Source organism: Nannospalax galili, unplaced genomic scaffold (assembly GCF_000622305.1).
Source record: "Nannospalax galili isolate Female #2095 unplaced genomic scaffold, S.galili_v1.0 scaffold1508, whole genome shotgun sequence".
NCBI classification, from domain to species: domain Eukaryota; kingdom Metazoa; phylum Chordata; class Mammalia; order Rodentia; family Spalacidae; genus Nannospalax; species Nannospalax galili.
The window spans coordinates 736,468-763,055 of NW_008358858.1; the positions used below are offsets into that span (position 1 = coordinate 736,468).

At 51.3% G+C, this 26,588-nt stretch overlaps 1 protein-coding gene across 1 annotated transcript in view; it reads left to right on the forward strand.

The window, feature by feature from the left end:
• Itpkb (inositol-trisphosphate 3-kinase B) overlaps positions 1-24,307 on the forward strand; it is a 98,726-nt gene extending 74,419 nt beyond the window's left edge. Inside the window, exons 3-8 of the mRNA XM_017795407.2 lie at positions 11,630-11,729; positions 13,020-13,233; positions 18,157-18,361; positions 19,581-19,682; positions 20,773-20,844; positions 21,142-24,307. Of these exons, the coding sequence (XP_017650896.1) occupies positions 11,630-11,729; positions 13,020-13,233; positions 18,157-18,361; positions 19,581-19,682; positions 20,773-20,844; positions 21,142-21,357 (909 nt within the window). The 3' untranslated portion in view covers positions 21,358-24,307. The remainder of the gene's footprint in view (positions 1-11,629; positions 11,730-13,019; positions 13,234-18,156; positions 18,362-19,580; positions 19,683-20,772; positions 20,845-21,141) is intronic.
• Positions 24,308-26,588: the final 2,281 nt, after the last annotated feature.

Genomic DNA, 26,588 nt, shown 5'->3' on the forward strand with positions numbered 1-26,588 from the left:
CCAAGCATTTCCATTTCTGTTTACAGATGGAGAAAGGGCCCAGCAAGGTGGGTGTCTTGGCCATGTTGACAGCTGCCCTTGAGGTCTAGGTCTTTGTCACTTTCATATGTGGTTGTCTCTAATGCAGATGCTGGCAGGGACCAGGCTGATGATTGATAGGTTGGAAACAGGGCCCCATCCCAAGCTGCTGCTACTTAATCCTCGGCCTTGGACATTGCCAGCACTGAAGACCCAGTGTGTCAAATAGACAGACATTGGAAATCTGGACTTCTGCATAAAATTTGATTTTTAAATTTTGGCAACTAATTAAAAAAAGGGGGAAATTATAGCTAAACAAAGTTAAGTCAGATGGCCGCCAGTAGGGAAGCGCAGCCCTGTATCACCTGGTCACTCATCACTTAACAGGCTGTCCCCGATTCAAGCTTGCAGTGGTTAGCCAGTGTGGCTGGCTGGCTGTTATTTGGGGAAAGGATCGAGCTAAGCTGAGGAAGGAAGAAGAAGCGTGCGGCTGCACTGTGCGCAAGGCTCAGCCGCCTGTATCCCCAGAACACATACTTCCCAGTCTCCTCTTTGGCCGTCCTGAATTCTGGAGTGCTCTGGTAGTTTATCGACTTGCTTCCTTTTCCAAAGATTGAAATGACGACTGCTTGAAAATATTTTCCTCCGGTTGGGTTTTTCCTTGGTGACTTCACTCAGAGACAGATGTGCCCTAATAATAGCATCAAAAGTTAAGGGGAATAAATCAACCAGCTGGTCTGTTCCCTAGAAGTGATGTTACAGTTCCTAAATGAAGGCTGTCCCCAGAGACCTTGAGGGGGCCCCAGCTTGCCAGATAGACTTCTCTGGTCACCGTGAGAGTCTTGTGCTGTGACACAGAGGTCCTAGGGTGCTTTGTTCACCCTGTGCCCTTCTCAGGCCCCATACAAACTTGAAGTTGAGAGGCTGCTCTCTTTTTCCCCTAGACAAGCATACTGCTCAGTAAGATAGCAGGTGGCCTTCACTAAAGGCGTCCCTCTCTGTAGATTACCAAAGGCAGTATGCATTTAAATCCCGCCACAGGAACCTGGAGGCCCTGAGGCGGGTGAGACCTATACTCTGTCTGCAAAAAATAGACAGTTCATCCACCAAGCAGGTCTTTGGCTTGAGATCCCTTTCCAGGAGGCTTCTCAAGTCCATGGTCACCCCCAGCCTCTGCCATTCCAGATGTTTCCAGACAACTCACAGCCTTCTGTGTTGCATTGCCCTTTCTGTAGGAAAGAGATGAAATGGTCTAAGAGAACCAGGAACCTTTTTTAATCTATACAGGCATGAAGGGGTCTTTCGTGTATGCCAAGCTAAAAGATCCTGTGGGTGGAAAATGTAACTGACACTTAGATGTTGCTGTTGCATTTGTTGATTTTGTTTCTTTATCAATGTAATGGTCTCAAAAGCTGTTTTGCAGTATCTCAACAAGCAAATGAAGTCTGTAGCCTAAGGCAAAAAATGAAGGCAACACTGAGGGGGTCTCTGCCTCACTGAGTAGGATACCCCTCCCCACTGTGGTGGACACACAAACTGCCACGTGAGGATTTGGGTACAACCCCCAATTCTGCCTCCTTGGAGACACTAGCCCAGCAGGGATGTCCTCCTGTTTGCTCCTCTGGAAGAGTGAGGCAGGCATGTTCTCTGTCTCTGGGAGAACACTGCAGGAGCCTCACACCACAGGGGAGAGGGCTAAGTAAGCAGCCACTGCCACCAGCAGAGTCCCAGTTGACAGATGCAAAAGGACAGGTGATGAGTCAGACTGTTTATGAAAATCACACATCATCCCCACAGACCTGGCGCCAGCATGTTCTGAGGCCGATGCCTCTTGCTCATACTTGGGGTTCACTAGTGTGCCTTTTTGGCAACGCATTTCCTGAGTCTCCAGCAGTCTGCGCGTGAACAGATGCATGGCTGCTGAACTAAGACGGGGGTCTGGCTTGAGCAACCCCAGCCAGCCAGCTGGGAGAGGGAAGCTGGGTGACTCATGGCCCAGTTGGGGGCTGCAAATGAGCCTCTGCCAGGACAGGCTACAGAAGTTTCTTCTGAAAGGAGCCCAGGGGTTTGTTTCTCCCCATGTTGCTGAGTGCCCTTAGCCACAGTGTGCTTTCGCTCTCTCTCAGAAATATGAATTGCTCTAGTTGTATTTTGCTTGGAAATAATTTTCTAAATATAGCTAACTCTGTGATATGGCTTGTAAGTGCTCATGTGGTACTCAAGCCCTTCCTGAAAAGTTTCCTTGTTAGAAATTCCTTAGGTGGGCGTTCCCAAAACTCACTTTTTGAGGGCAGACTCCCTTCCCCACCTCAAGCTAGAACTCTCCCCCAAGGCACAAGGCAATTTAAAAGGCACAGGTAAACTTTCTGCAAGGTGGATGTGGAAGAACTCTTGTCCCTTCTACATGTCCACCTATGTCCTTGAGTTCTTGCATTTGCATTCTGAAAGATTTCCATCTCAGAAGCTCTGATTATTATGGTTCTAACTCAGAACCAGGTTTCCTTAGGCAAGCTGCTTGTGAGCTGGGGGAGCAAAGGTGACATTTGAGATCCTTCCGCCTTCTATGGCAAACTAACTTTCAGATGCTTGGCTTTCTAAATGTCATCTTCCAGCAAGCGACAAAGCAGTGTGTGCATGGCGAGTGAGTGGCCACCCGCAGAGCCTTATCCTGTTGTCTGCCCTTTCTCCTTGGGAACCGGCAGAGGTGCTCTTGGCAGACCCCAGGACTCTGGAAGTCTTGGGATAGGAATGGAGGGGCCCCTGGAAGCCTCTTTGGCAGGCTCTTCAGGGTGAATACCCTCTCACATCTGCCTTAGAAGTGACTCTGGTGTTTGGAGTTTTGGAAAATTAAGGCAAGCCTCTCCTCTAGCAAGATTTGGACTGGCCTTCCCCATCTGCTTTTCTGGAAAGGTGGGACTCAGGCGGGGAGCAGGATGCAGGAGGTGGTCAAGCCTTGATGCTAACATCTGTGAGCCAAGCCAGTGTAAGAGGTTGATCAGTCCTGCCTGTAGCAGGCCCTCCACATGCAGAGTTTGATGTAACCCCGAGAACAAACTGCAGGGCAAATGGTATTCTACAGAGATGGAGGAAACTGAAGCTCAGAGAGGTTTGATAACATACTCCATACCACCAGCCAGGAACAACAGGATCTGAACCCAAGTTCATCTAGCTGTGAAGTTACATGCTGCAAGTGACAAAAAAAGGAGGCCACCTAGCAAAATGACGTGGGGCTTGGACCTTCCACAGGCTTGTCTAGGTTAAATCTCAGGATTACCATTTACCATCTCTAGAACCTTGGGCTAATTGGCTAATCTCTATGTGCCTCAGTGATCACTTCTGTAAAATGGGCTCATAAGAGCACCTGTGGTAGGTCGAGATAATCTTATCATACATACATTATTATAGGTGACAAATACTTAACATTGTGTCTGCCTATAGGCAGCCCTTAATACAGGTGAGCGGATTATTACCATTGCTGGAAGAGCAGGTGCACTCTGGCTCCTCTCCACCTCTGCTAGGCCTTAGGCAGAGGTGGAAGAATTGAGTACTCTAGTCCCTAGACCTGTGACATCCTCCTTAGAAGGTGTGTTGGGGGTGTCCCCCCAATCCTAACTGAAAGGTTGGCCTCTAATGGACATTGAGCACTCAGCCCATTGCTGACCTACAAGGGCCCGCTGTACATTTCCACCCTCTGTAACTTTGGTCTTTTTTTGGTTTTTTTTTGTTTTTGTTTTGTTTTTTTGTTTGTTTGTTTGTTTGTTTTTGCATTTACCAAAGTAAAAATACAATCTCTGGGGAGACAAGGAGGGAGGGGGTTGGGGAGGGCTGTAGGGACAGCCATAGTGCCTGGTTCCCTTTCCCAGAGGAAATGATAAGCCTCCTCCTTTGCCTTTTTCCATGAGGAAGTGTCGGGGAGAGGGGCAAGCCCCCCTCTTCTTCCTGGCTGCCACTCCCAGTTTCCGCCCATTGTTGCTTCTCTTTTAGCCCTGCAGCAGCCTTGGGAGGCCAGGCCTAGGAGGGAGGGCTCATGGTGCAGGCATGAGCTCTACAGGGGCCCTGTGTAGTCAGGCATTTCCCTGTCTGCTGCCTCCTCTTCCTCACTTGCCTCTTCTCACTGCTATTATCTTTAGCTCTGGGAGGAGGGAAGAGCCACGGTGGTGACCTTCACACCAGAGATAGCAGTTGCAGGGCCTGCCTGGAAGAGAGGCCCAGGAACATTTCCATTTGGGGTGAAGGACACCTCAATTTTTGGATAACCAAAAAAAGCCTAGTTTGCTGAGCTCTCAGGCCTCTTTGATAGCAGTTCTGGAAAGTCAGGCTGGGGACAAGAGTGAACAGAAACAACATTTCTGCTGGCAGGGACTTCTTTGCTGCTGTCTCTGGTATTCTGGCCACACATGATGATTGCCAGCGAGAACATCCCAGAGTCCCAAAATAAGATGGGAATAGAAACAAGTAGCCTGCAATCTGAACTTTCTAGTCCCGGGCATTTCAAATGAGGGATGTACAACCCAGAGATAGGCAGGTGTGGACCTGGAGATGGCCTGTTTTGTGGGTCTCAGGCACATGAGAGAGTAAGGGTGTGGAGTGACTGTATAAAAGTGTCCACAGTGGCACCCTCCTCTACTGTGGGATGTTAGGGAGCACTGGGACTTCTCAGGAGGCAGGCTCGTCCTTGCCAGCTGTGTCTGAGGCCTTTTCACAGGGTTCTGGATGAGAGTGAGGGAGAGTGAATAGCCTACGGAGCGTTCTTGGTGCCAGTCTGGGTGCTATCTTTGACCCAGAAACTGGTCCTTGAGTTGCATCAGGAAAAAGGCAGCTAACAAGGAGGGCCAGCTGGAAAGCTACACAGGGGTTTTCTTGCTTTGACTAGAATGTGCTGCTAGGAGTGTACTGACCAAGGAGTTGTCCCTCAGCAAGGTCAACCTAGGGCAATGTTATATCCTGCACTCCCACCGGAGGACAGGACCTCCAGCCTCTAGTGGGGCCATCTCAGCACACCCCACTCCTGGAGCACAGCAGCCCCGGTGGCTGCTGTTTGGACCAGAGCCATTCATTCATATCTCTATGAGGTGGAATAAACAAAGCCCAGTTAAGCCTTTCGTGCTTATAGTAGCCAGGGGTCCCAGCCTTCAGGGACTGGTGCTGGTAAAGATGCCCTCCTACCCCTGTTCTTGCTCTCCTACTCCAAGTTAGCACCCAATTCTGAAGGAGGTACAGGTTGAGCACCCCTAACCCAATACCAAGCCATCCCAAATTCTGATACTTTCTAAACACCAAAATTGACACCACAAGTAGAAATTCCTCTATCTGACTTCTGAAGAGTCACAGTCAAAATGCAGGCTCACTCAAAGTATTCTCTAAGATTACCTTCAGGCTGGGTGAATAAGGTATAAGAAACAGTGATTTCATGTTTAAACTTAGGTATGTGCAAAAACTCCAAAGGCTAAAAAAAAAAGTTTGAAACACTCCTGGTTCAAAACATTTTGAGTAAGGAATGCTTACCCATGCCTCAGCTTGGGGGTGGGGTGGTGATTCCCACCCAGTATAGGTAGGCTGTAAAGGGCAGGAGGGGTTCCTGACAGGATCAACTCTAAAAGTAGCTCTAAGCCGCCCCCTTCTGGGGACAACAAGGGCTGGGCTGAGTGGGAATGAAGTAGTCTTCACTTGGTTTTAGAACAGACTGTCTTGTTTGTTAAAGGGGGAGGTGGTCCGTCTCATATACATATTTATTTTTAGCCAGACCCACCTGCCTTGCCAATGCCTGCCTGGGGCTTTTTTTCTCAAGCCTACTATCTTGGTTTTTGAAAGGGCCCCTGTACCCTTAGAGCCAGTTCACTGGCCTTTGTGACAGTTTCTATTCCAGGAAGGAGCCTTGGGCATCCTACCTGCCTGGGCCTGCACTCCACCACCCTCCCAGGCCCCCTGCCAAGGTAGCACAATGAACAAAGTTGGCTAGGAGGCCTGAGAGAAGCACCCGGCTTTTCCCAGAGAGGGAGGCACTGATCACTAGGGAAACCCTAGCTGCTTTTTCAGAAAAACCAAAAGAAGAAGAAGGAAGGGGAGAAAAAGCTTTTTTTTTTTTTTTTCCAAACATGGACAACTCAATGGACGTTCACTCCAACTTTTGCAAGAGCAAAACAGAAGCTCCGACGCAAAAGCTCAGCCTTTCCTGTCCACTTTTGTTCAGTGTGCCTTCCCTAAGTGTATGTCAGCCAGGACCTTCTGGGAAAAGACTTCGACTCAAAGGGAGGGGAGGGCAGGTCTCTATTCAGGCCTCCCGCATCTGAAAGGTCACTTTTGTGACAAAGCACTGGCTGTCTTTGCGAGGCTGTTTTATAACTAGGGGAGAGATAGGAGTGGGGGGGGGCATCCTGTTGGCTGAAACAAAATCTTCAGAATTAAATGGCACAGACCTGGAAGCTATATGACCTGGAGCAGGTTAGTTCACGCTTCTGAGCAAAATGGAAATAACTAGAGCAGTGCTGTGAGGCTTCCTTGCGGTGTTAGCACTGTACCTAGCAATACCACAGGCTGTCAACACATGATTTCCCCATATGTACACACACACACACACACACACACACACACACACACACACATACACACACGGGTGTCCTCACACATGCATGCAGAGTCAAGCATTGCTTTTGCAGGATTATTTGGGGGGACTCAGAGTGCAAGGTCATTTCTCCCTCATCTCTTTTACTCTCAAAAAGGGGGACGGGAAGGGGAGAGATTCTCAAACTAAAAGCCAGGTGGTCAAACTATTGAAATAAAAAGAGTAGAGCAGAGAAACAGAGTAGCTGGAGGAACAGGTGAGGTGGGAGGGGGCTGCAAAGAGTCTACCCTTATGGAGTTTGTTGACCTTGAAAGTATATCCCAGAGGAGGTTTGAAATGGGCCTTTTGAGGATCTGTTCTGTATCTGTAGCTTCTAGACAGAACTGGGGTAGAGACACCTGGACTCCAGGCTCCAACTCTCTGCAGTCCTAAACCAGTACTGTGGGCCTGGGGGTGGAGCTTTGTAAGTGATCGGTCACACATTAGCTCATCTCATGGCCACCCCATTGGCCTCTGGCCTTCTGGAAGAGTCTGTTGGATTATTGCCAGCCCACTGTGCCTTAGAGGAAAAATAAAACAAACAAAAAGATGCAGAAGTCAAAGACAAAATGTCCCTGGTCATGTTAGAACAAAGTACCTGGGGCGTGGGAGTCTTTATCACCAGGACATCTGTGGATCCATGGGGGGTGTCCAGTAATAGATAGGGAGCCTGTCTGTACTCATCCGACCAAGGGCAATGGGCTTGTAGAGCAGAGGCTTCTTCCCATTCCAAAGCTTGGTGGTTCTAGCTCTATCATCCTGCCTCTGGGTGGGGGTCTAGGCAGAGTGTTTAGACAACACCTGATAGTGGGCTACAACATGCAGCTTAACCTGTAGGGTGATAAACCCCTGCCTGGCAGAGGAGTCAGTAAGCAGGCACTGGAGGAGGGGCGGGTGGGCAATTGAGGGCCTACTTGGGATTACAGTGGCTGTCTCCAGGAGGTCTGCTCCTCAGCAACAGCCCGGGCATGACTGTGCTAAGGCTGAGGCCAGAGGCTGTTGGTGGCCCCTGTGAGCAGTGCAGCAAAGCTCACACCTGCCTGGATGTGGAAGGGTCATACTCCCCCCCCTGACCCACATCCAAAGGGCCTTTCATTTCCATTTTGTGCCAGGCCCCTTCTGGTGGTTATAGCACTTTGAAAGAAGTAGGTTAGAGGCTCCACATCCCCACAGGCTGTGCTGGGAGAGTCTAGCCCTCTTTTTCCCCTGCTCCCACCATTCTTCTTCTGCCCACTTTATGGAAGACATGGACCATACTTAGAGCTAATGCCTTCTTTTAGGCATTTTATCTCTGCAGCATACCTGGGCTGCCTGGTTGGGGGGCAGCAGAGGGTAGCACACCCCTAGAACTGTCTACCTCCTTAGAGGCCCACGTAAACACACAGAATCAGAGACTCTACCTCATGGGCTCAGCCAAGACTGAGATGGGCCTTCTAGACAGTGGACCATGTCTGCCTAAGGTTAGAGATATGAGGGTGGGGAGTGGCAAGGCTCATGGAGGCTTTGTGTTTTTAAAATAGAAGCTCCTTGCTCTGAGACAGGAGCTCATGGTAAAGAGGAAAAGGTGGGCTAGGCTTCATCTTGCCCAGAGCTTCCCAAGCTGTCCTTCTGTGCTTGCAACTCCTATGGTCCAGAGTTGCATGGGACTGTCCTGTTGATGGTGCTTGCTGCTGCTGTTGACCTGGTTCTCGGGTTCCCTCTCCTTCTGACTTCCCAACACCTCAGGTAGGAGGAAGGTTGAGGTTTGTGGTTCTTCAGTTTGTTTGTTTGTTTGTTTGTTTTCTTTCCACTACAAATTCTTCTTCACAGTTTCTGAATATTTTAGCAACGTTAAGTCAGGTGCAAGCTCTGAAACTGCCCAGAAGAGCTTCAGCAACTTCACGGCTCTCCAGTGTATTGGAGTTTTAAAGGACTACATTCCCCACCTGGCTGTTTTCTGCTTCTTTAATCCAAATGTAACTGGATGAGTCGGGGCCCTTCTGTTTCCTGTGCATCTGGAGGTTGGCATAAGACCTGGAGGTCTGGCTGAGTAACAAATGACCCCAGCAGGCATTGTCAGCCAGCCAGCCTGCACGTGGATATAGAGCAAAGGCCGGTCAGGATTGGTTTGATGGGAAGGACAGCAGTCCAGGGACTGGTCCAGCTCAAGGAGTTGCCTGGAGGGTCTTACACTTGTGCTTCAGTTGGCTTAAGCACCTGCCACAAAGTCAAAGTGGAAGCTCCAAGTCCCTGGTAATCCCTACACCTTCTGCTTGGTGGGCACACCAGCTTCTTGTCCTTGCTGTCAACAGTGAGCTTCCACACATACCACACATGCACAGTTCCCTCCAGAGCCCATAAGAACACACCTGCTCTGATCCCACCCAGCACATCATAAACCTAATATCATTTGGTAGTTGTGCTGACAGTAAATGGTGTATAGTATCTCCAGAACAGGACATCTTCAGGGTTTAGTGGCCAGCTAGATGCATGTTCCAAAGGTTCTGGGCTCCTCTGCTAAAGCAGCAGCTAGAATCCTCTAAAGCCAGAGCCGTGTCTGCCTGGGGGAGGAGTGGGGACCACCTTGGAAACATCTCCTTTGTGTCCTGCACAGCCTTGTCTCCTGTCCCTTCTGCCAGCTATCTCAAGACTAGAAAAGAATGGCCATGATGGGGCCCTCACTGTGGACAGGGAAAGAAAGCAGATTTCAGGTTCTTAGTGTGAGCTGGTTCCTATCAGCAAGGCCAGAGGAGGGACTGACATAAAGGAAATGCCTTGCTGAGCCTGGGGCACCTCATCTATAAAACAGAGAAAGCCCTCCTGTTCCACATCAGGCTGTTGTGAAGGTCAGCACAAGGCCACATGGCCCCAGACCAATGCCTGTCACACAGCAAGAGCTGGGTAACAGACAGCAGTTATGAATGCACACACCAGGCCATGTGCTGGCTGTGGCTGGTGCCTATGCTTGCATGTCTACTTTGAGTCCTGCTGTCCCCCCAACCCTACCCCGGGTGGGCAGAAGCCATGCCAGCTGGCAGTGGGTCCCCTGCACTGTCACACTCAGCAGCCTCAAGAACACCATTAGGCTTATTATTGAGGAGGCTGATCGAGGTCTGCGAGTAAGGCAGCAACATGTCCCTGCAGAACTGAACACAGCCAGCCAGCTACCTCAGCCTCAGAGTCATCTGGGAAGACTCACTGCCCACAGAGTCCAGGAGGACCTGTTACATATTGGAGCTTTGGGGGTACTCTGGTAGGGTCCATGGAGGCCGTGCAGATGCTCTGATGAGAGGTGATAAAGAAGCAGATGCCAAGAAGTACTCTGTCACACCCCCTGGTGAAGCATCTCAAGAGCTCTTGTGAAGTCCAAAGCCTGGGTTGGTGGTCTGATTGAGAACAGACTCTCCCCCGGAAGAAAACCAGGGCTGAGCAGTCCAGTCTCTGGATGGAGTTCCATCAATTTGTAAGGCTGCCTTTCTTTCTCCCTTTGTCACCTGTCCTAGCTGGAGGAAGAGGCCTGGAATCTTTCTCTGGGGGAGATTGGCTTCCTGCATCGAAGTGCTTGGAGGGGAGCCTGCCCCAGGCCTGGAAAGCTACTTCTCCCAGGAGTGGATCTGGCTGCTGAGGGAGTGCTGTGTAACCCAGGACTATCACAAGGGCCGGATTCTGTCTCCTGTCCTGTCATTTGTCCCTGTTCTTTCAGACAGGAGAGGGCAGTGCAGGCCCCAAGCAGCCTCTTCCATACAGCCTCCTCCCGGCCCCACCCCAGAAAGTGCCTTTTCTGATTGCTGGTTGGCAGCTGCCTGGCACTGGTGCTGTTTGAAAACCCCAGGGAAACCCTGTCTGTTGCCAGCCAGTGTCCAGGCCTCTGGAACAAATACACAGTACTCCTCCCAAGTGGAATATTCTACAGCCTGTAGCCAGTTTCCTGGCCTTGGCCATGGTGCCTCCAAACGGAGACTTACAGGGGAAAGGGAAGCCAAATGGAGGTCTCAGTTCAGGTGCTGAACGGCCCTAGAACCTCTTCAACGTATTGGAGGCTCACCTTCTGCACACACCCATTTCCTGCACACACACACACCTTTCAGCTCACGCCTACCTCCTGCACACACTTCTCACTGCTTCCAGCCTTCACACCAGCCTGGCTGGTCCCTGTTGTGCCACGTCTAGCTATCATAGTCTTTTCTCCCTAGTCTGCCCCCAGTTACTTCTTCTGGGCAACCTCCAGCCCTTTTCCAGAAACCCTTTGGTTTATTTTGGTTTGGTTTGGTTTGGTTTTGGTGTATATGTATGTGTTTTGGTTTGTGTTTTGAGTTTGGAGTCTCACTGTATCATCCGTGCTGGTTTCAAACTCTTGAACTTGGGGGAACCTCTTGCCTCAGCCTCTTGAATAGACAGGGCTATATATATATATATATATGTATTACCCCACCCAGGACTCAGCAGTCATCTATGAATGACCCCTCCGTGGACTCTTCCTTCATAAGTGTTCACTTCCCATCAAATCTACAAATAAAATGTGCAGTGACACCTTGCAGCTGGGTGATGGTGGCCCTTCCAGTCTTCCTTGAGCAGGTCATTGCTCTTGGCACTAGAGTCCTGGTGTCCATCAGTCCCAAGAACCTGATGAACCAGCTGTCTCTCACTAGACAGATGAGGAAACTGAGGCCCTGAGAGGGTACATGTAAAAGGGCAGTGTGGGTTTAGCTATTCCCTTCTGGGGAAGAGACTAGGATGAGGAGCACTTGATTGGGAGCACTTTGCCTGCCTCCTTCACCTACCCCTGAACTGCCTCTGGAGGTCCCCTGAGCTCTTTTCTCAGCCTGTTTGTAAACTGAAGCAAAGCTACCTGTGACTGTGCCCACCATGTAGACAATAAGATGCTTGGAGTCCACCTAGGGTACCCGAGCTGTAGGCATGACCCCTCTGGTCTTACAGCTATGGGCATTGAGTTACCTTGCTTTGAATTCATCCTGATCAGAAAATGTAGGTGTCTTTTTAACTCAGAGTTTTCTGTTTGCTTATTTCTAGAGCAAGTCATGGAGGAAGATAAAGAACATGGTGCACTGGTCCCCCTTTGTCATGTCCTTCAAGAAGAAGTACCCCTGGATCCAGCTGGCAGGACATGCAGGTAGACTGGGATCTCCTAGGAAGGTACCAGGCAAATATGGGGAGGAATGGCTGGCAATGGGGGCTCCGGGGGATGATAGCACCAGAATAGCATCTCTTTGGGAGACTGCTTTGTCTGACACTGCAACCTCCCTGGCAAAGCTATGACATTAACACTGGCTTGTAAATGAATGTGGACAGTTGATCTTGCCAAAGTTCTTGCCACCCTGTCCCCCAGAACACACATATCCCACCCACCCACCCTGTCTATAGCTCTTCTTTCCCTCTTAAGTTCTCTTCTAGTTTTACTTAATATAGCAGATGATAGATATTTATACCCTGTCCAGCATTTGTCATCCTGGACAAAGAGGAAAAGCTAAACCACCTCAGTGAGTGCCTTCTGTATGCCTACATCACCCTGGCCCTAGGGGCTACAATATTCATGGAGATGTAGTCTTCACCTGGAAGGAACTTAAACTGGTAAGAAATGCACCCTGGTCACCCCATAGCCACCAGTGTGCTGGCACCTGGATAGCAGACTGGTAGCTGGGGGTCTGGGTTAGGGAATAGGGTCTAGTTATCAATTAGTGAACAGTGAGGGAGGGCTTCTATAGCCAAAGCCCCAGAGTGAGCTAGCCCCCCTGTAGAGACCTTTGGCATGCCTTGTCCTCTGGGGGCACTTTCATGGCTACCCATATATCTGGCCCCCATCACTTCACTGGCCTGCAGGTTCTTTTCAGGCCAGCATACACCTGATGTTTCTTTTACAGCCCTCACCACACTGGCCCAGCCCAGCTCAAGAATGATTTGTTGGACACCCTTTTTAAATACTCCGAGTGGCTCTGAAGGAACATTGCTCAGGAAGCCTGGGTCTTGGACCCCAGTCCATTCTGTCCCCTGTCCAGGCACTGAGTCCTAAGTTTTAGGGCCTCAAGACCCAGGGGTACCTGTTTGACTGAGAAGTTTGGCTGAAGCAGGAGTAGAGTGCTCATAGGAACACCGAGGAGTGGATAGAGCTATATACAGTCCTGCTGACCCTTCCGGGGGTGAGGTGCTTTAGGGTCAGGGAAGGTGGGGAGCACCCAGGGTTGCAATCAGTAAGTGGGTGACCAGGACTCAAAGCCAGTTGCCTTAAGGTGCTTGTCCACATCAGGGTCATGGTCATACCTTCAGCCCTCAGCTTAGCCAGTGTTGTGGTGTTTCCAGGGAGGCTCTGGTGCTGCACCCAAGAGGCTGTTGCAGGGGAATGGATCTCAGCTATCCCTGAGGCTTTGGCTGAGACCTGAGGCCCTCCTCCTACTTGCTTTTGCAGGGAGCTTCAAGGCAGCTGCCAATGGCCGTATCCTGAAGAAGCACTGTGAGTCGGAGCAGCGCTGCCTGGACCGACTGATGGCTGATGTGCTGAGACCATACGTGCCAGCCTACCATGGGGATGTGGTAAAGGACGGGGAGCGCTACAACCAGATGGATGACCTGCTGGCTGACTTCGACTCACCTTGCGTGATGGACTGCAAGATGGGCATCAGGTGAGCTGAACTCCTCCTAGCATCTACTTGTTCCATCAGACCATGCAGAGGACACAGGGGGTTCTGGCTTTGCCCTGCCAATCACTATTTCTCTAGTGAGCTGGGGGAGGCAAGACAGGGGCGCTGGCTGGATGCCAAGCCTCTCGGGGAGCAGATAGAGCTGCTCACTAGTCAGGTGGGGTCCCTGAGTGAGGTGAGCAGCCAGTAGAGAGGAATCATAGCTATGACCTGCTGTTAGGTGACCTAAGGTGGAGACAGGAATAGAGAGAAGGGGCCACAAAGCTGGCTTATAGCACATGCTGGTTTCCCAAAAAGACTTGGGCCTACCACCAGAGCGCAACTGAGAATAGAACCCAGGAGCCCCAGGTGCCCCTATGGCAGGTGAGCCTGAGGTATCTCCAGATATCCCAAGGTGCTCCAGGGTCTGGGCTAAGCCCAACAGACAGGAGGACCGGGGAGCATCAGGCAGAAGTGGACCCCCACCCCTACCTCCAGGATCTCAACTTCCAGGCTCTGCCTTGGCCTGACATCTCCCCAAAGGAGGAGATGACCCAGGAGGAAAGAGTGAGGAAGAGGGCCAGGAGAGGTAGGGAGGAGAGCACAGGGGAGGCTCAAGGCCTCAGACAGCTGTCCTGAGTGCTGGGTCCTTATGAGGCTGCAGGCCTGTTTTACCCCTTCTTAAACTTTGGCCCTGTCATCTAGTAACCACCTACATGGCCGCTTTTCCCTGAGGAAGGTTGTGGTGCTCCCTCTAGGAAGCTGTCAGCCCCTAGGTGTCCAGCACTCCCTTTTTACCCCCTGAGACCTGGCGCTGGCTGAGACACCCAAGCTGGACAGTGGACTTTGTCTTCTCCATGACATTTTAGTCACCTGTGAAGAGAGGTGGAGCTCAGAGCTGAAGCCGATATCTGATTTGAATGATTTAACTGTTCTATGTCTTTTATAAAAGTTTATTTTTTAAAAATATTTTTATTTTATGTGTCTATGTATGTAAGTGCACCCATGTCATACAATGCCCACAAAGATCAGAAGAGGGCATCAAATCCCCTGAACTGGAGTTAAGGACGGCTGTTAGCTATTGTGTGGGTCCTGGGAACCAAACCCGAGTCCTCTGCAAGAGCAGCCACTGCTCTTAACCCCTAAGCCATCTCTCCAGCACCAAAACATTTATTTTTTAAATTCTGTGTATGCATGTATGTTTGTGTTGGATATGTACACATGAGCATGGGTGCCCATAGGGGGCAGGGCATCAGAGGTGTTGGATTCCCCCAGAGCTGGAATTATAGGCAGTTATGAACTACCCAATGTGGATGCTGGGAACTAAATTCCTCTGGAAGAACAGTGTGTATTCTTAACCACTGAGCCATCTCTCCAGCCTCTGATCTATTTCTTTTGTGTGTGTGCACACACAGTGGAGGCCAGTGAATGACAATCACTATGTCATTCTTCAGATCTTGTCCGCCTTGTTTTTCTGATTGTCTCTCATTGGCCTGAAGCTTCTCTGATTAGGCTGGGAAGGCTGGCCAGCGAGCCTCAGAGATCCACCTCTCTCTGTTTCCCTAGTACTAGGATTATAAGCACACGCCACATGCTGGACTTTTTATGTGGGTTCTGGGGATCAAACTTAGGTCCTCGTGCTTGCATGACAAGCACTTTACCAACTGAGCTATCTGCCCATCCCCTGAATTGGTGTATCTCTTATATAAGGATATTAAGGGGTGGGGAGAACAAGCAAGGGAGTGCAGTGTGTGCTTGGACTGAACCAACCGGGGTTTCCTTTCCTTCTTACTCCTCCTGGGTGTTGTGTCCTAAAATCAGCCTGCCAGCTGACCATGGCATGTTCCCTTCCCTTATCCCCAGGGCAAGCATAGGGGCATGGAGAAGTACAGGCCCAGCTGTTGGCTCCTGCCCATCACTAGCACCTCCTCCCACTTTCCAAAGCCCTGGCTGTCTCTGGCCCACAGGGATCTGGGGTGGGTAAGGGAAAAGACAAAATGCCCCTGTAGCCACATAGCCACAGCTCTTTGCCAATCTTATTTATCTCTGGAAGACTCTTGGCCAGTGCACCAGGATGTGCGTGCTCAAGGGCCAGCCCTTGCTTCCAACCTGGATAGCCAGGGCTCAACCTGCCTGCAGGAGAGAAAGGCGATCCCATGCACAGTATCCCACTGAGCAGTCTCACAGGTGCACAGACAGGCGAATTTGTATCACAGATGCATGGCTGGTTATCCCTGAAAGCCAGCAGCTGTGCCTCCTACCCTAGGTGGCCGGCAGCTCCCCGGGAAGCTACAGAGGCAGGGCCCCATACCTCCAGGCTTCCCTTGTCTCCTGGATCTGGTTGCTTCTCTCACTTTGTACTTCAGGGTTCTCCTCTCCAGAGAGGCTTAGTTAACCCTGCCCTAGGCATGACAGGGGTCAGAAGAAGTAGGGAGGGAGGAGGAGCACTTCAGGCAAGGGGGGGGTCTCCCTAAAAGCAACTCCTACCCCAGCTGCACTTTCCCCACACATGGACCCTAAGGGTTCCTCTGTGCTCTGAGCACTGGTCCTCAGCCACACTGTCCCAGCATGCCCCACAGGCAGTCATACTGAGATAGGTCATGCTATTGTTTGAGCAGGTGTCACTAGGGCCACCCACCAGGTAGCAGAATATTGCAAATATACCCAAGCTATGAACTGCACACCAGGCCATGCACTACTCTCCATGGAAGCCCTTGAAGACCCTGTTTCCACAGGGCTCCCTGGGGTGATAGGCTGGTCATCTTTAGGCCTTGGGCTGTGGCTTTCTTCCAAACACAGTAGCCCAGAAACATTGGCCTCTGGGCCTCTACTGAGACAAGCAGTCTATGAGTGCCCTTAGAGCATGGCCTGTCCTTGCAAAGGGAAGAGCTTGGAGCACTGGTCCTCATTAAACATCAAGTCCCAGGGCATGGAGCAGAGACCTACTACAAAAGTGGTAGAAGGCAGAGCCAGCCTTAGTCAGTGGAGGGGAGGCGGTAGTGGTATGAAGGAGCCTTTATGGGACCCAGCTCCAAATGAATAAATGCTTCTACTGCTCTCAAGATGTCCTTGGGCTTGAAACGTCCCACTTAGAGTGATTGTCGTCTGTTATCCAGACCTAGGGTCGCCAGCCCCTCAGCACTGAAAAAACTGTCCTGGCTTGGTCTGCCACCTGTTGGTCTCACCTGGACTTGCTGTCTTCCTTTACCTTAACTTGACTCACCTCCTATCCCAGAGTCTGGCCCCTCTGCTCCCCCATGTCTATTTTTTAGGCCCCAGCAGTTGGTGAACAAGTCTCTAGCCCCTATCACGGACAGAGCCCAAGCCTTCCCTCTGTGGTAGAGGCAGTATGGCAGCAGTAGGTGTTGAATGTTCCTCGGATGTACTCTGGGCCCAACATCCAGCTGGTGGCCATTGGCAGCATCTCTCCCAAGCAACTCTGCCTAGGCAGGACTCCAGGGGGCCTTTTAGGGGGAAAGTTCCATGTGAACAGGGCTTTGACAATGGTGCCTCTTTCCTCTTTAAAGAGCTACTGGAGCTCTTTGGGGAAGTGTAGACACTGCTTGCCCTGCAGGCCTGGGTTGCACACTCAGGGGTGTTAGGAATAAAATCTTCCTCTAGAGTAACAAGTCCATGGACAGCTTGACATCTGCATGCACAGCAGCGTGCTGAGTGCATGAAGTGCATGTGTGTGTGTGCAAGCTCCCAACTAGCAACTGGTTCATTCAGCATGAACTGACCAAATTCATGCCCGAGGATTTGGGCATTTCTTTTTTCGGTTGTAAATAAATATCAATAGGTGCAGTGGTTTCTGAAATCCTCTCCTTTGTGTTCAGTCTGTTCTGGGACCCAAACAGGCAGCCTGGGGAAGATGTGGAAACAAGTATTCAGCCACCCACAGGGGACAGGGGAGAAGAGTGGACAGATGGGGAGAGTGCCTCTGAGGGCAGCTCACACCCACGCAGGGCACAGGGGGCCTACTTCCCCATCTTGCAGCTGATTGACTACTGCAGCCTCCTCTAGGTCTAGGGCAGCATGTGTGTGGGTGGAAGGGCTGAAGCAGGGGAGCAGGGAAGAGGGCAGAGGTGAGTCACTTCTCCAGTTGGAGGTAGTGGTGGAAATCTGGGAGTTGGTACTGGGGCTGAGATTAGTTCTCAGAGTCCTGAGGCAGTAACTCCACCCCAGGCTGCTCTGGTCCTCTCCTGTCCCTACCTGTCATCTCCCCCGATGGGGCTCAGTGTCTTCACCAGTTCAACCTACAGATGCCGCTTGCTATGCAGAGGGCAGCACATGAAGCAATTCAGAAGGCACATTTTCTCAGTCTTTCTGGGATTAAGGGACTCAGTGACCCAGTGTGGAGGAGGCGGGAGTACCAGGCAGGTCTCTGAGACATAACAGGGCCACAGACCCCTGAGCAGCCCTCTCAGATGGTTCTCTGCAGAAGCCTTCTGCAGTCTTAGAAATTCCCTTCTGCAGAAAACCAGAGATGCAGCCCAGTGTCAGGCTGTATGAGGATGGGGGACAGATGGGAGGGACAGATGGAGAGGACAGAATATACTCTCCAGGCAGCCAGGGCACAGTGGGAGTCCAGAGGGAACACTGTCCTCTGTCTCTCCCACAAACTGCCCACTTTCCTGCTTCCTTTTTCTGCTGACCCTAGATCCCATAGAAGGGGTTCCTTGGGCTTAACAGGCCTTCACAGTGGCTCCAAGGTTCTCTGGATGTGGTGAGGACACCCTTTCTCAGATCAGGCTGAACAATCCATGGCTCTCCCAATGAATGGGCCTCATCTTAGGGGTTGCTGTATTGACCATGACCCTGACCATGAAAATACAGCCAACTCAGGATCTTCATCTACCAGGCAACCCACAACTACAGGGAGCCATGACCCACCCCCATTACTCATGTCCCTCATCTTCCATGCAGGACATACCTAGAGGAAGAGCTCACCAAGGCCCGGAAGAAGCCCAGCCTGCGGAAGGACATGTACCAGAAGATGATCGAGGTAGACCCAGAGGCCCCCACTGAGGAGGAGAAAGCCCAGCGAGCTGTGACCAAGCCACGCTACATGCAGTGGCGGGAGACTATCAGCTCCACTGCCACCCTAGGTTTCAGGATTGAGGGCATCAAGGTGAGGCCAGTGAGGTATGGGCCTCTCAGTCTGTGATGATGGGGGCTTTGAGATCCTCAGAGTCTGTTAGGATCACCTAGTACCGGCTCATGTGTGGACAGCCAGCCTGGGAATGTTGGCCTGTTCCTCAGGCTAAGGTGCAGGTAGGCTGATTGTGTGAGGGAATCAGGTCTCAGAGCAGCAGTGACTGAGGACCCAACATAGAAGCCAGCTTTACAGGCCTACCACAGGGAAGAAGTTTGTTTGCTGTCAGTGAGGAGCAGGTGGGGAGAGCTGTGTGGCTGCCTGGGATCCCTTAGAAACCTCATCCGCCTACATTTCCTCTTCAGTGCCCCGAGAAAGATCTAAGACTGTCCCTGTCCCTAAGACCCTGTCCATGCCCCTAGCTGTTGGATTTGTAAGAGCCAGCTCAGGAACAGGGTTGGGGAACCCATGCTCCTCAGTCTCAGGCAGCCATCCTTTCGGGGCAGGTGGCAGTCCCATCACAGACCCTGGTTCTCTCCTCTCCTGCCCAAGCCTGGTCTGCCTGATCCCCTGTCCAGCATGGATTTGGGGTTGGGTGGCTGAAGTGAAGGGAGGCTCCTGTGGCCAGCTCTCACATGGTGTGTGAGTTCCTCTGGTCACCAGTGTCTCACCTGCTGCTTCCTGACTTCTAGAGCTGGGGACTGAACATCATTTACCCATTCTTGCCTTCTGAAACCACCGTTCCCTCTTTGCAGCTTCCAACTCTCAGCCTGGATGTAAATTATTTACACACCCTCTCCTTCTCTCTCTCTAGCTTGTCTGAACAACACCCATGCCCTGGTATTTCCTGCCCAGGCAGGATATGTTTCTGGTCTCTGCATTGTCCAACTGTAGGTACCACTAACAGCCCATCCACTGACCCAGAGAGGCAGACTCTATACAAGTGAGGCTGTCCCTTGCCCTGGGCCCTGCTGCCCTTGTTCAGAACAGGGTGCTTTTGGGTCACTTTCTTACATTGTTGTCTCAGACCCCCCCACACACACACACCTCCTAACACAGTGCGTTACCAGGGAGCTGGGGCCACCCTGTGAGCTCCTCTGTCAAGGCCAAGAATAGGCTCTGCTGTGCCAGGTGACAGCCACATGATTGCACTCGCCTCCCTCTACCATCCCTGAGCAGTGCCATGTTCAGGTGAGTGGGTGAGGTGTCCTCCTGTGGTCCCACTGATGACTCTTGGGTGGGGTGTCCTCCTCAGAAGGAAGATGGCTCTGTGAACCGTGACTTCAAGAAGACTAAAACAAGGGAGCAGGTCACTGAAGCCTTCAGAGAATTCACTAAAGGAAACCAGAACATCCTGGTGAGTCAGGGTTTGGGGGTGACCGTACCTGCTCTGAACATTCTTGCTCTGCCCTTATCAGAGCCAGGAGCGGCAGCCATGGTACCTTTGCTAAAAACACAAGCCCCAGATTTCTGCACAAGGGTGATGTGACTATCCCTAGCCAATCATGGGTACACAGAGAAGCTAAGTAAACACTGAAGGCCTCATTCTCTGGGCTCTAGCATATATCCCCCAAGGGAATGACTCTGGTGGGGTATCTTTAGCACCTGCTGCTGGCCAGGTATTGTACTGAGTGTTCATCACATCTCAGCAGCCCTCTGGTGAAGTGGACACTCTTGTCCCAATTTGATAGACAAGGAGGTTTGAAGGTCCAAGACACAAGTAGCAAAGGGCAGAGCTGGGGTTCACACCCAAGTTGGCTAGATGCAGAAGGTCCCTGCACTTCCTGATAGCTCCAGGCCTACAGTATGTCTGCAGGGTAAGCCCTCTGGTTCCTAGACATCTACAGGAGTTATTTCAGACCCTCAGAGTCCTGCCACTGACTACATTTCCAAGAGGGATTGATTGCTGCTGAGGATTCCAGGGAGCTGCTGACTGGTCCTACCTGACTATATCACTGCTGTTCAATGATCATTGACAAAGCCTGTGTGATATGGGCTTCCCTAGTGGACCTGTAGGCCCAGGTGATGAGACTCACACTGCTGGCCCCTGGGGATGATCAGGCACACCCCCATAGCTAATGCAGGAGAGTCTTTAGGGCTCTGTAGATCTCCCCCTACTCTGTCTTTAGTCAAGGGTACAGCAGTTTATGGTCAGGAAGTTACCATGGAAACTGACTGTGGGCTCTGCCTTTGCTAACTGGCATGCTGAGATGGACTGCCTCCTCATGGAAGAACCTGAGGGGCTGCACAGCCTTCTGGGAAGGGTATAATTCTGAACTCAGCTGAGCTCACTTCTCTTTGCTTCTGTTTTCTTGTTGGTACAGAAGGAGGTTGGAGTAAGTGGTCAGAGTATATGGTCACTCCAACTTGTAATTTAGTGACTAATGAACTAAATAGAGATCACATGCACACTCAGTGTGTAAAACTCTGGGCATCTCTATCCTCAGATTGCCTACCGGGACCGACTGAAGGCTATTCGAGACACTCTGGAAGTCTCTCCTTTCTTCAAGTGCCATGAGGTAGGTCACTGTGTCTTGGCTCTGCCAGACATAGCTTACCTGCTGACAGACCCCCTGGTTCCAATAAGGAATGAAATCACTGGCCCAAGCTTCCCTCAGGATCATATAGGCTCAGGCCTTTCTTAGCCCCTCAAATAGCTAGGTACCCCAGATATGTCTCCCCCTGTTCCTGCCTCCTCTTCTCCTCCAGGCTCTGCTCCCTTCCTCCTTGCCCTGACACCCCCACCCTAGCCTTGCTCCCCACCTCCTGATTCTGGCCCCACCTGCTCCTCTCCTCACTGCCCTGCTTCCTTCCAGGTTATTGGCAGCTCCCTCCTCTTCATCCATGACAAGAAGGAGCATGCCAAAGTGTGGATGATCGACTTTGGGAAAACCACACCCCTGCCTGAAGGCCAGACCCTGCGACATGATGTGCCCTGGCAGGAGGGGAACCGGGAGGATGGCTATCTCTCTGGCCTGAACAACCTCATCGACATTCTGACGGAAATGTCCAAGGGCAGCCCACTCACCTGAGGCCGCCACCACCTTGCCTGCCATCTCTGCCCCTCTCCCTCTCCTTTGCTTCCCTTTCTCTTTCAATTCTTCCCTCGTTTCTCACTGAGCTTCCACCTGGAACAGAGCCTGCCAAGCTGCACTACAGGACACTTTGAAGAAAAGAGAGGACATTTTTCTAGTTCTTTTTCCATTACAAGAGCCTGGAGGTGGCTTCTGGAAGAGAATTGCCCAAATCTAGGCATGACATCCTGTACAGTCAGGTGATCTTAGAGCCAGAGTAGGTCTGGGTGACCATGGGATTCCTGGCCACTTGGGGTTCCTAAGAGATTGAGCCTTGCTTCTGGGAGACTCCCAGAAAGCACCGGCCCAGCCTGGCTACCAGTGGGACCCTGCTGCCCCCTGGTGGCCAGTGCTATCAGCGTGCAAGCCTCCCTTGTGTCTCCCACCCTGGGTACCACAGCCAGGCTAGGGTACTGCTGTTTGGGATTTGGAAACAACCTCTGGGGCTCTGCATGTTGCTTGAGCAAAGAATCCTCCAGAGAGAAACCCCAGTTTGCAGAGACACTGTGTGGCCTTTCTAGGGAAGCTAAATCAAGACCCCACCTAGCTGGGGTGGGTTAAATCCTTGGGATCTAGACCCAGGCTAGAAGCCAGGAGAAGCTGTTTGACTATTTCTGAAGAACTGCGATCTCCCCAGAAGGGGGCAGGCAGGAACTGTGTACCCTTCCATCTGGGATTGCTGCCGGTGTACTTAGAGGAGACATTCCAGGGATAATGCCACCTCCCAGAGCCGCTACTTTCTGGCCTTGCTCTGCCCTGCTGTAGCAGCAAGGTCCAGGCCTGGGTAGGTACTCAAAGTTCCGCCTGCCCTCCAGGGCACCTGCAACAACTCTGAGACCCTGTCATACCCAGGGAAGAGGCTCCTCTCTTGTCAAGTCCCTGGTAATAGTCAGGCAGTGCCACACGTGTACCTGGAATCACTCCATAAGGAAGGAGCCTTTAACAGTTACAAGGATGGAATGGGGTTCTGGCTGCATCAGGCTAGGAGGAAGCAGGATTCTGACTTCTTGAAATTAGTTCTGAATTTCCCTTGAAGTCACTCTGCAGCCTAAAGGGTTTAGATTAGTGTCATGTAGGTAGTTTTCAGGGTATGGATGGGTGCCTGAGGTTGCCCCAGACCTCCCCATTCCTGGACTCTCTGAGCTGTTTGAAGACCTGGGAGACCATTGTTAATCCCTACTTCTACTGTAAAGCAAGTGGGCCTGGCTTACTGAAAAGAGCGAACAATTTGCATGGCTTCAGAAACAGAACTCCTGGCTCTGTTGTCATTTAGAGCTGTCTTCAGGCCCCTCTGGGCTTGCCTACCCCTCCTTTGCTAAGAGACTCAGGAGCACAGTGTACAGGTGCTCTGCTAGGTACTCAGCTAGCAGACACTGCTTGGGGACACTAAGAGTGATGGGGTGGACCAAGCTGTATGTACCTGAAAAGGTCATCTTCCCTTCTTTAGGAAGAGATGGCCACCTGGGCCACCCACCCTGGTTTCCTGGGCTTTCTAGAGGACTATTGGGCCATGTGACACATGTATTTCCCCTTTCATGCTGGGTGAGTGACAGTTGGTGGGGGTGGAAGGTGGGACCCATGAGGATGTATGTATATGTAGAGACTTTAAAAAAGGAAATCACTTAAACCTCCTGGCTCCTGTTCAGATTCATGGTGAGCTCCTGCGTGGGTTGACTTGCTAAAGGTCACCTCCAGCAAGCCTAGACCTTATGATAGCACATGATCTGAAAGGCAGGCAGACTTGGGGGGGGTTGTCAGTGATGCAGCAAGCTCTGGGACTAGTTGCAGGGTTAGAGGGGACCACATGGTCTGTGCTTTAGCCATCTGCTGGGCAGGAACATCATTCCAAGAGTCTGTATATAAAGATAGATTGGACCCAAGTTCCCTTCTATCTCAGAAAAATGTTTGCTGAGGCAAACTATGATATGAACAAAAATTTCAGGGACCAGTTTAACCTTCCTAAGAGAACAAAAGTTGCTGAGCACTTTAAGGTACCAACTGTCTCAAAAATGTGCTATGATTCAAGTGGCTGAGCGACCAATTATTCAAGAGGCCAGGATCCTCTTAGGACAATGCTTTGGGTTGGGTTATGTTTGAGGTGTGAAAGTGGTCTAGAAAGGCATCTTTTTGGGGTTATTCTGTTACCAAGGGTGTTTTGTTTCGTTGGGTTTTTGTATTTACCATGCTAGTTCCTACACTGTCTCCCAAGCCATTCACCCACCCGCTTCCTGCCAGCAGCCTTTCCTCCTTGTCCCACTGGGATGGATAGATCCCAGATGGAATTTCCCAGAACCTCTGGTGCTCCAACAAACCATGCCCATGAGCCCTGGTCCTGGTGGAGACTCCTGTGCACACCTCGGTACAGATGTGCAGATGTAGGCTGTGGGGCGCTCCTGCCCTTGGGCCCCCAGGTTTCTTGGTGGTCAGTCCCACTTCGCATGTTCCACAGGTTGCTTCGTCTGCTTTTCCCCCGACTTGCCTTTAGTGTCCTTTAAGAAGTGTTTAAGTTATATTTATTTTTTTTTGTTTTAATTGCACAAAACACTAAAATGAAAGGCTGGACTGCTCTAAGCTCTGCGTGCCTTCTGGAGGTCTTTCCCTCATGGCTGGGGGAGCCTTGAGCAGCCATGGCCCCAAGACAGACGCTGTTCACCTTTGGCTGGCTGTATTTAGCTTTGAGTTCGCCTGCATCCTGCCAATCCTGTGTGTATATAGGCCCGAGCCCCTGCTCCTGGGTGCTTACCTGTCAGTGCCTTTTTCTGGAGGAGAGGACCCTCCCCACACCCTGACAGGCTCTCCTCCTCTTCTGCACTCTTCTCTCTTCTGGACGTTACAACTCCCCTGCCTAGTGCCTGTCAGTCAACTGCAGACATTCCCTTCTTCCCAATAAAGGCCTTGGAGACCAGCAGCACTGGCTTGATGTGATACTTCTGCCTCCTGCCCTCTAACTACCACATCCGAGTCTGATGACCTCCAGGGGTGGATGTCAGGTGGGGTAACATTCTAAATCTGCCAGAGATATTAAACACTCTTTAAAAGGAGTCTTTCCTACCTTGTCCATTACACCTTTAAATAGCATCTCAAGGATATTAACCAGCGACATCCCCTGCCCGTGGTAGGCTCTGAGCTGGGTGCAGATAAATCACCCATATCACCTGCAAGAGTAAGGCTTTATCATCTCCACTGATCAGATAAGGAAACTGAGGCTTAGAATGGTCAAAAAACTTGGCTTGGGAAATGGGTAGAGAGAAAAGGTTTGAACCCAGGAACTTGCTATCTTTACCGGGGGAATGTCTGGAGGCAGAGAGCTGGGCCCAGACCCAGTAGTGGCTCACTGGGGAGTCATGACTGAGTCTCTGGGAAACCCTTGAGAGCAAATCCCCTGCCTCATATTAAGGACTACTGCTTAAAACTGTGTGCTACCTTGAGCCCTCTCTCCAGCCCTGCCATATGCCCCAGCCACCAGTAGACCCTGTCTGCATTCTGTGTCCCAGGAACCTGCTCAACTCGGACTCTAGAAGACTGATGTTGGCCACTGTTGTATGGGACTCTAGATCTGTCCCCCCAAGCCAAGCCAGCCAGTAGCCCCAAGGCACTGGCTGAAGAGAAGCCAGGTACCATGGAAGGAGCCTCTAAGCCCTACACCAGCATGCCAAATCAGTGCCCTCCTAGCTAGCCCTGGGGGGGGCTGTGGCCATGGCCAGATAGACTCCTGAACTCTGAGAAAGGGGATGCTCCCTGGAGGACTGTTGTTTGCTGAGTAGCACTGAACCATCCACATTTTTTGTATACCGTGTCCATTGCCATCTGACCAGACCACATCCCTGTCCTCAGGCCTGCCATTGCTCCTTGCCACATGTACTCCAGTGCCTCACCTCTCCCCCCAGGATGTTACAAGAGGAGACCATGGTGGCCCAGCCACAGAGTGTAGTGTGCCACCCCTGAACAGACATGGAAGAATCCAGGGAACTAGGTGGCCCATTACCTGTGGTTCTTAGGCCACTTTCGGCACCTGGGCTCACCAGAAACTGGTTCCTGTGGGTGCTGTGGGACAGTAAATATGGCCAACTCCATCTCAGGAGGTGGATGTGCAGCCTGGCCAGGAACAGAGTACCTGAGAGAAGCAGGGTAGGAATCTGTATCCAGATTGATTCTGTTGTATCTGCCGCTGAGCAGGGAACCTCTGCAGTGGCTCAGCTGTTTCTCGTTCAGCACAGGCCTATGCCTACTTAGCAGCCCAGCAAGGGAGGTAAGGAAGGAGGCAGTGTCACCATCTATTGCCAAGTCCCTGGGGTCAGCATGCTCCATGGCTGCATCTCTGGCAAGTCTTCTCCCTGCCCCATCCACTGGGCAAGGAGCTGGGATGGTGGAACTGTCACCCATCCTGCAGGTCTGGGGAGGAAGAGAAGCTGAAAATGAGAGCACTCCAAAGGTTGCACTGAAGGTGGGCTGAAGAGTGCTATGTGGTCTTAGCGACAGGGAGGTGCCAGGGGTCACACTACACTCTAGGAACCACTTCGAATCTATGATTATGGTCAGGTCCCTGGAGAGGCCTAGGGATCTGGGCACTTCTCAGCAGCTACGACTCAATCAACCCTACCACTTCCCAATGACTATAAGGGCTTCCCTGACGCATGGGTGGCTCAGCCTAACACTGAGTCTTAAACACCTCTGAGGGTAGGTACCAACCCTTCTCAGTCTTTCAGAGGAATGGGTCTCCCACCCTACACTGCATTGCTGGCTCTGTGCATTCTTTCCCCTTTCTACCCCTTTTCCCACTCCTCAACCTGCATCCCCCTGAGCTGGCATCCCTATAGCAATTAGACTTTATAAAGTTTTATTGGGAATAGCCATGGCACTATTTTATGTACTATCTAGGGTTTCTTTTGCATCACAACTGCAGATGAGGCCAGTAATTGCCAGTCCGTATGGACTGTAAAGCTAAAATGTTAATCATTCAGCTCCTTAGAGAAAGGCTGCCAAACCCTGAGTAGCTGTAAGCAGTGGTGAGTAGCCAGGTGTCGAGTGATTGAAGCAGAGTAGTTAATACTCAAAGACTGTGAGATGAACCTTGTCAGCCCTGTGCCATATATAAGAAGCTCAGAGAGGACTGGGTAACTTACCTAGGATCACACAGCTAGGAAACAACAGATTCTACCTTTGACTTTGCATGTCCATATTCCTGGGCA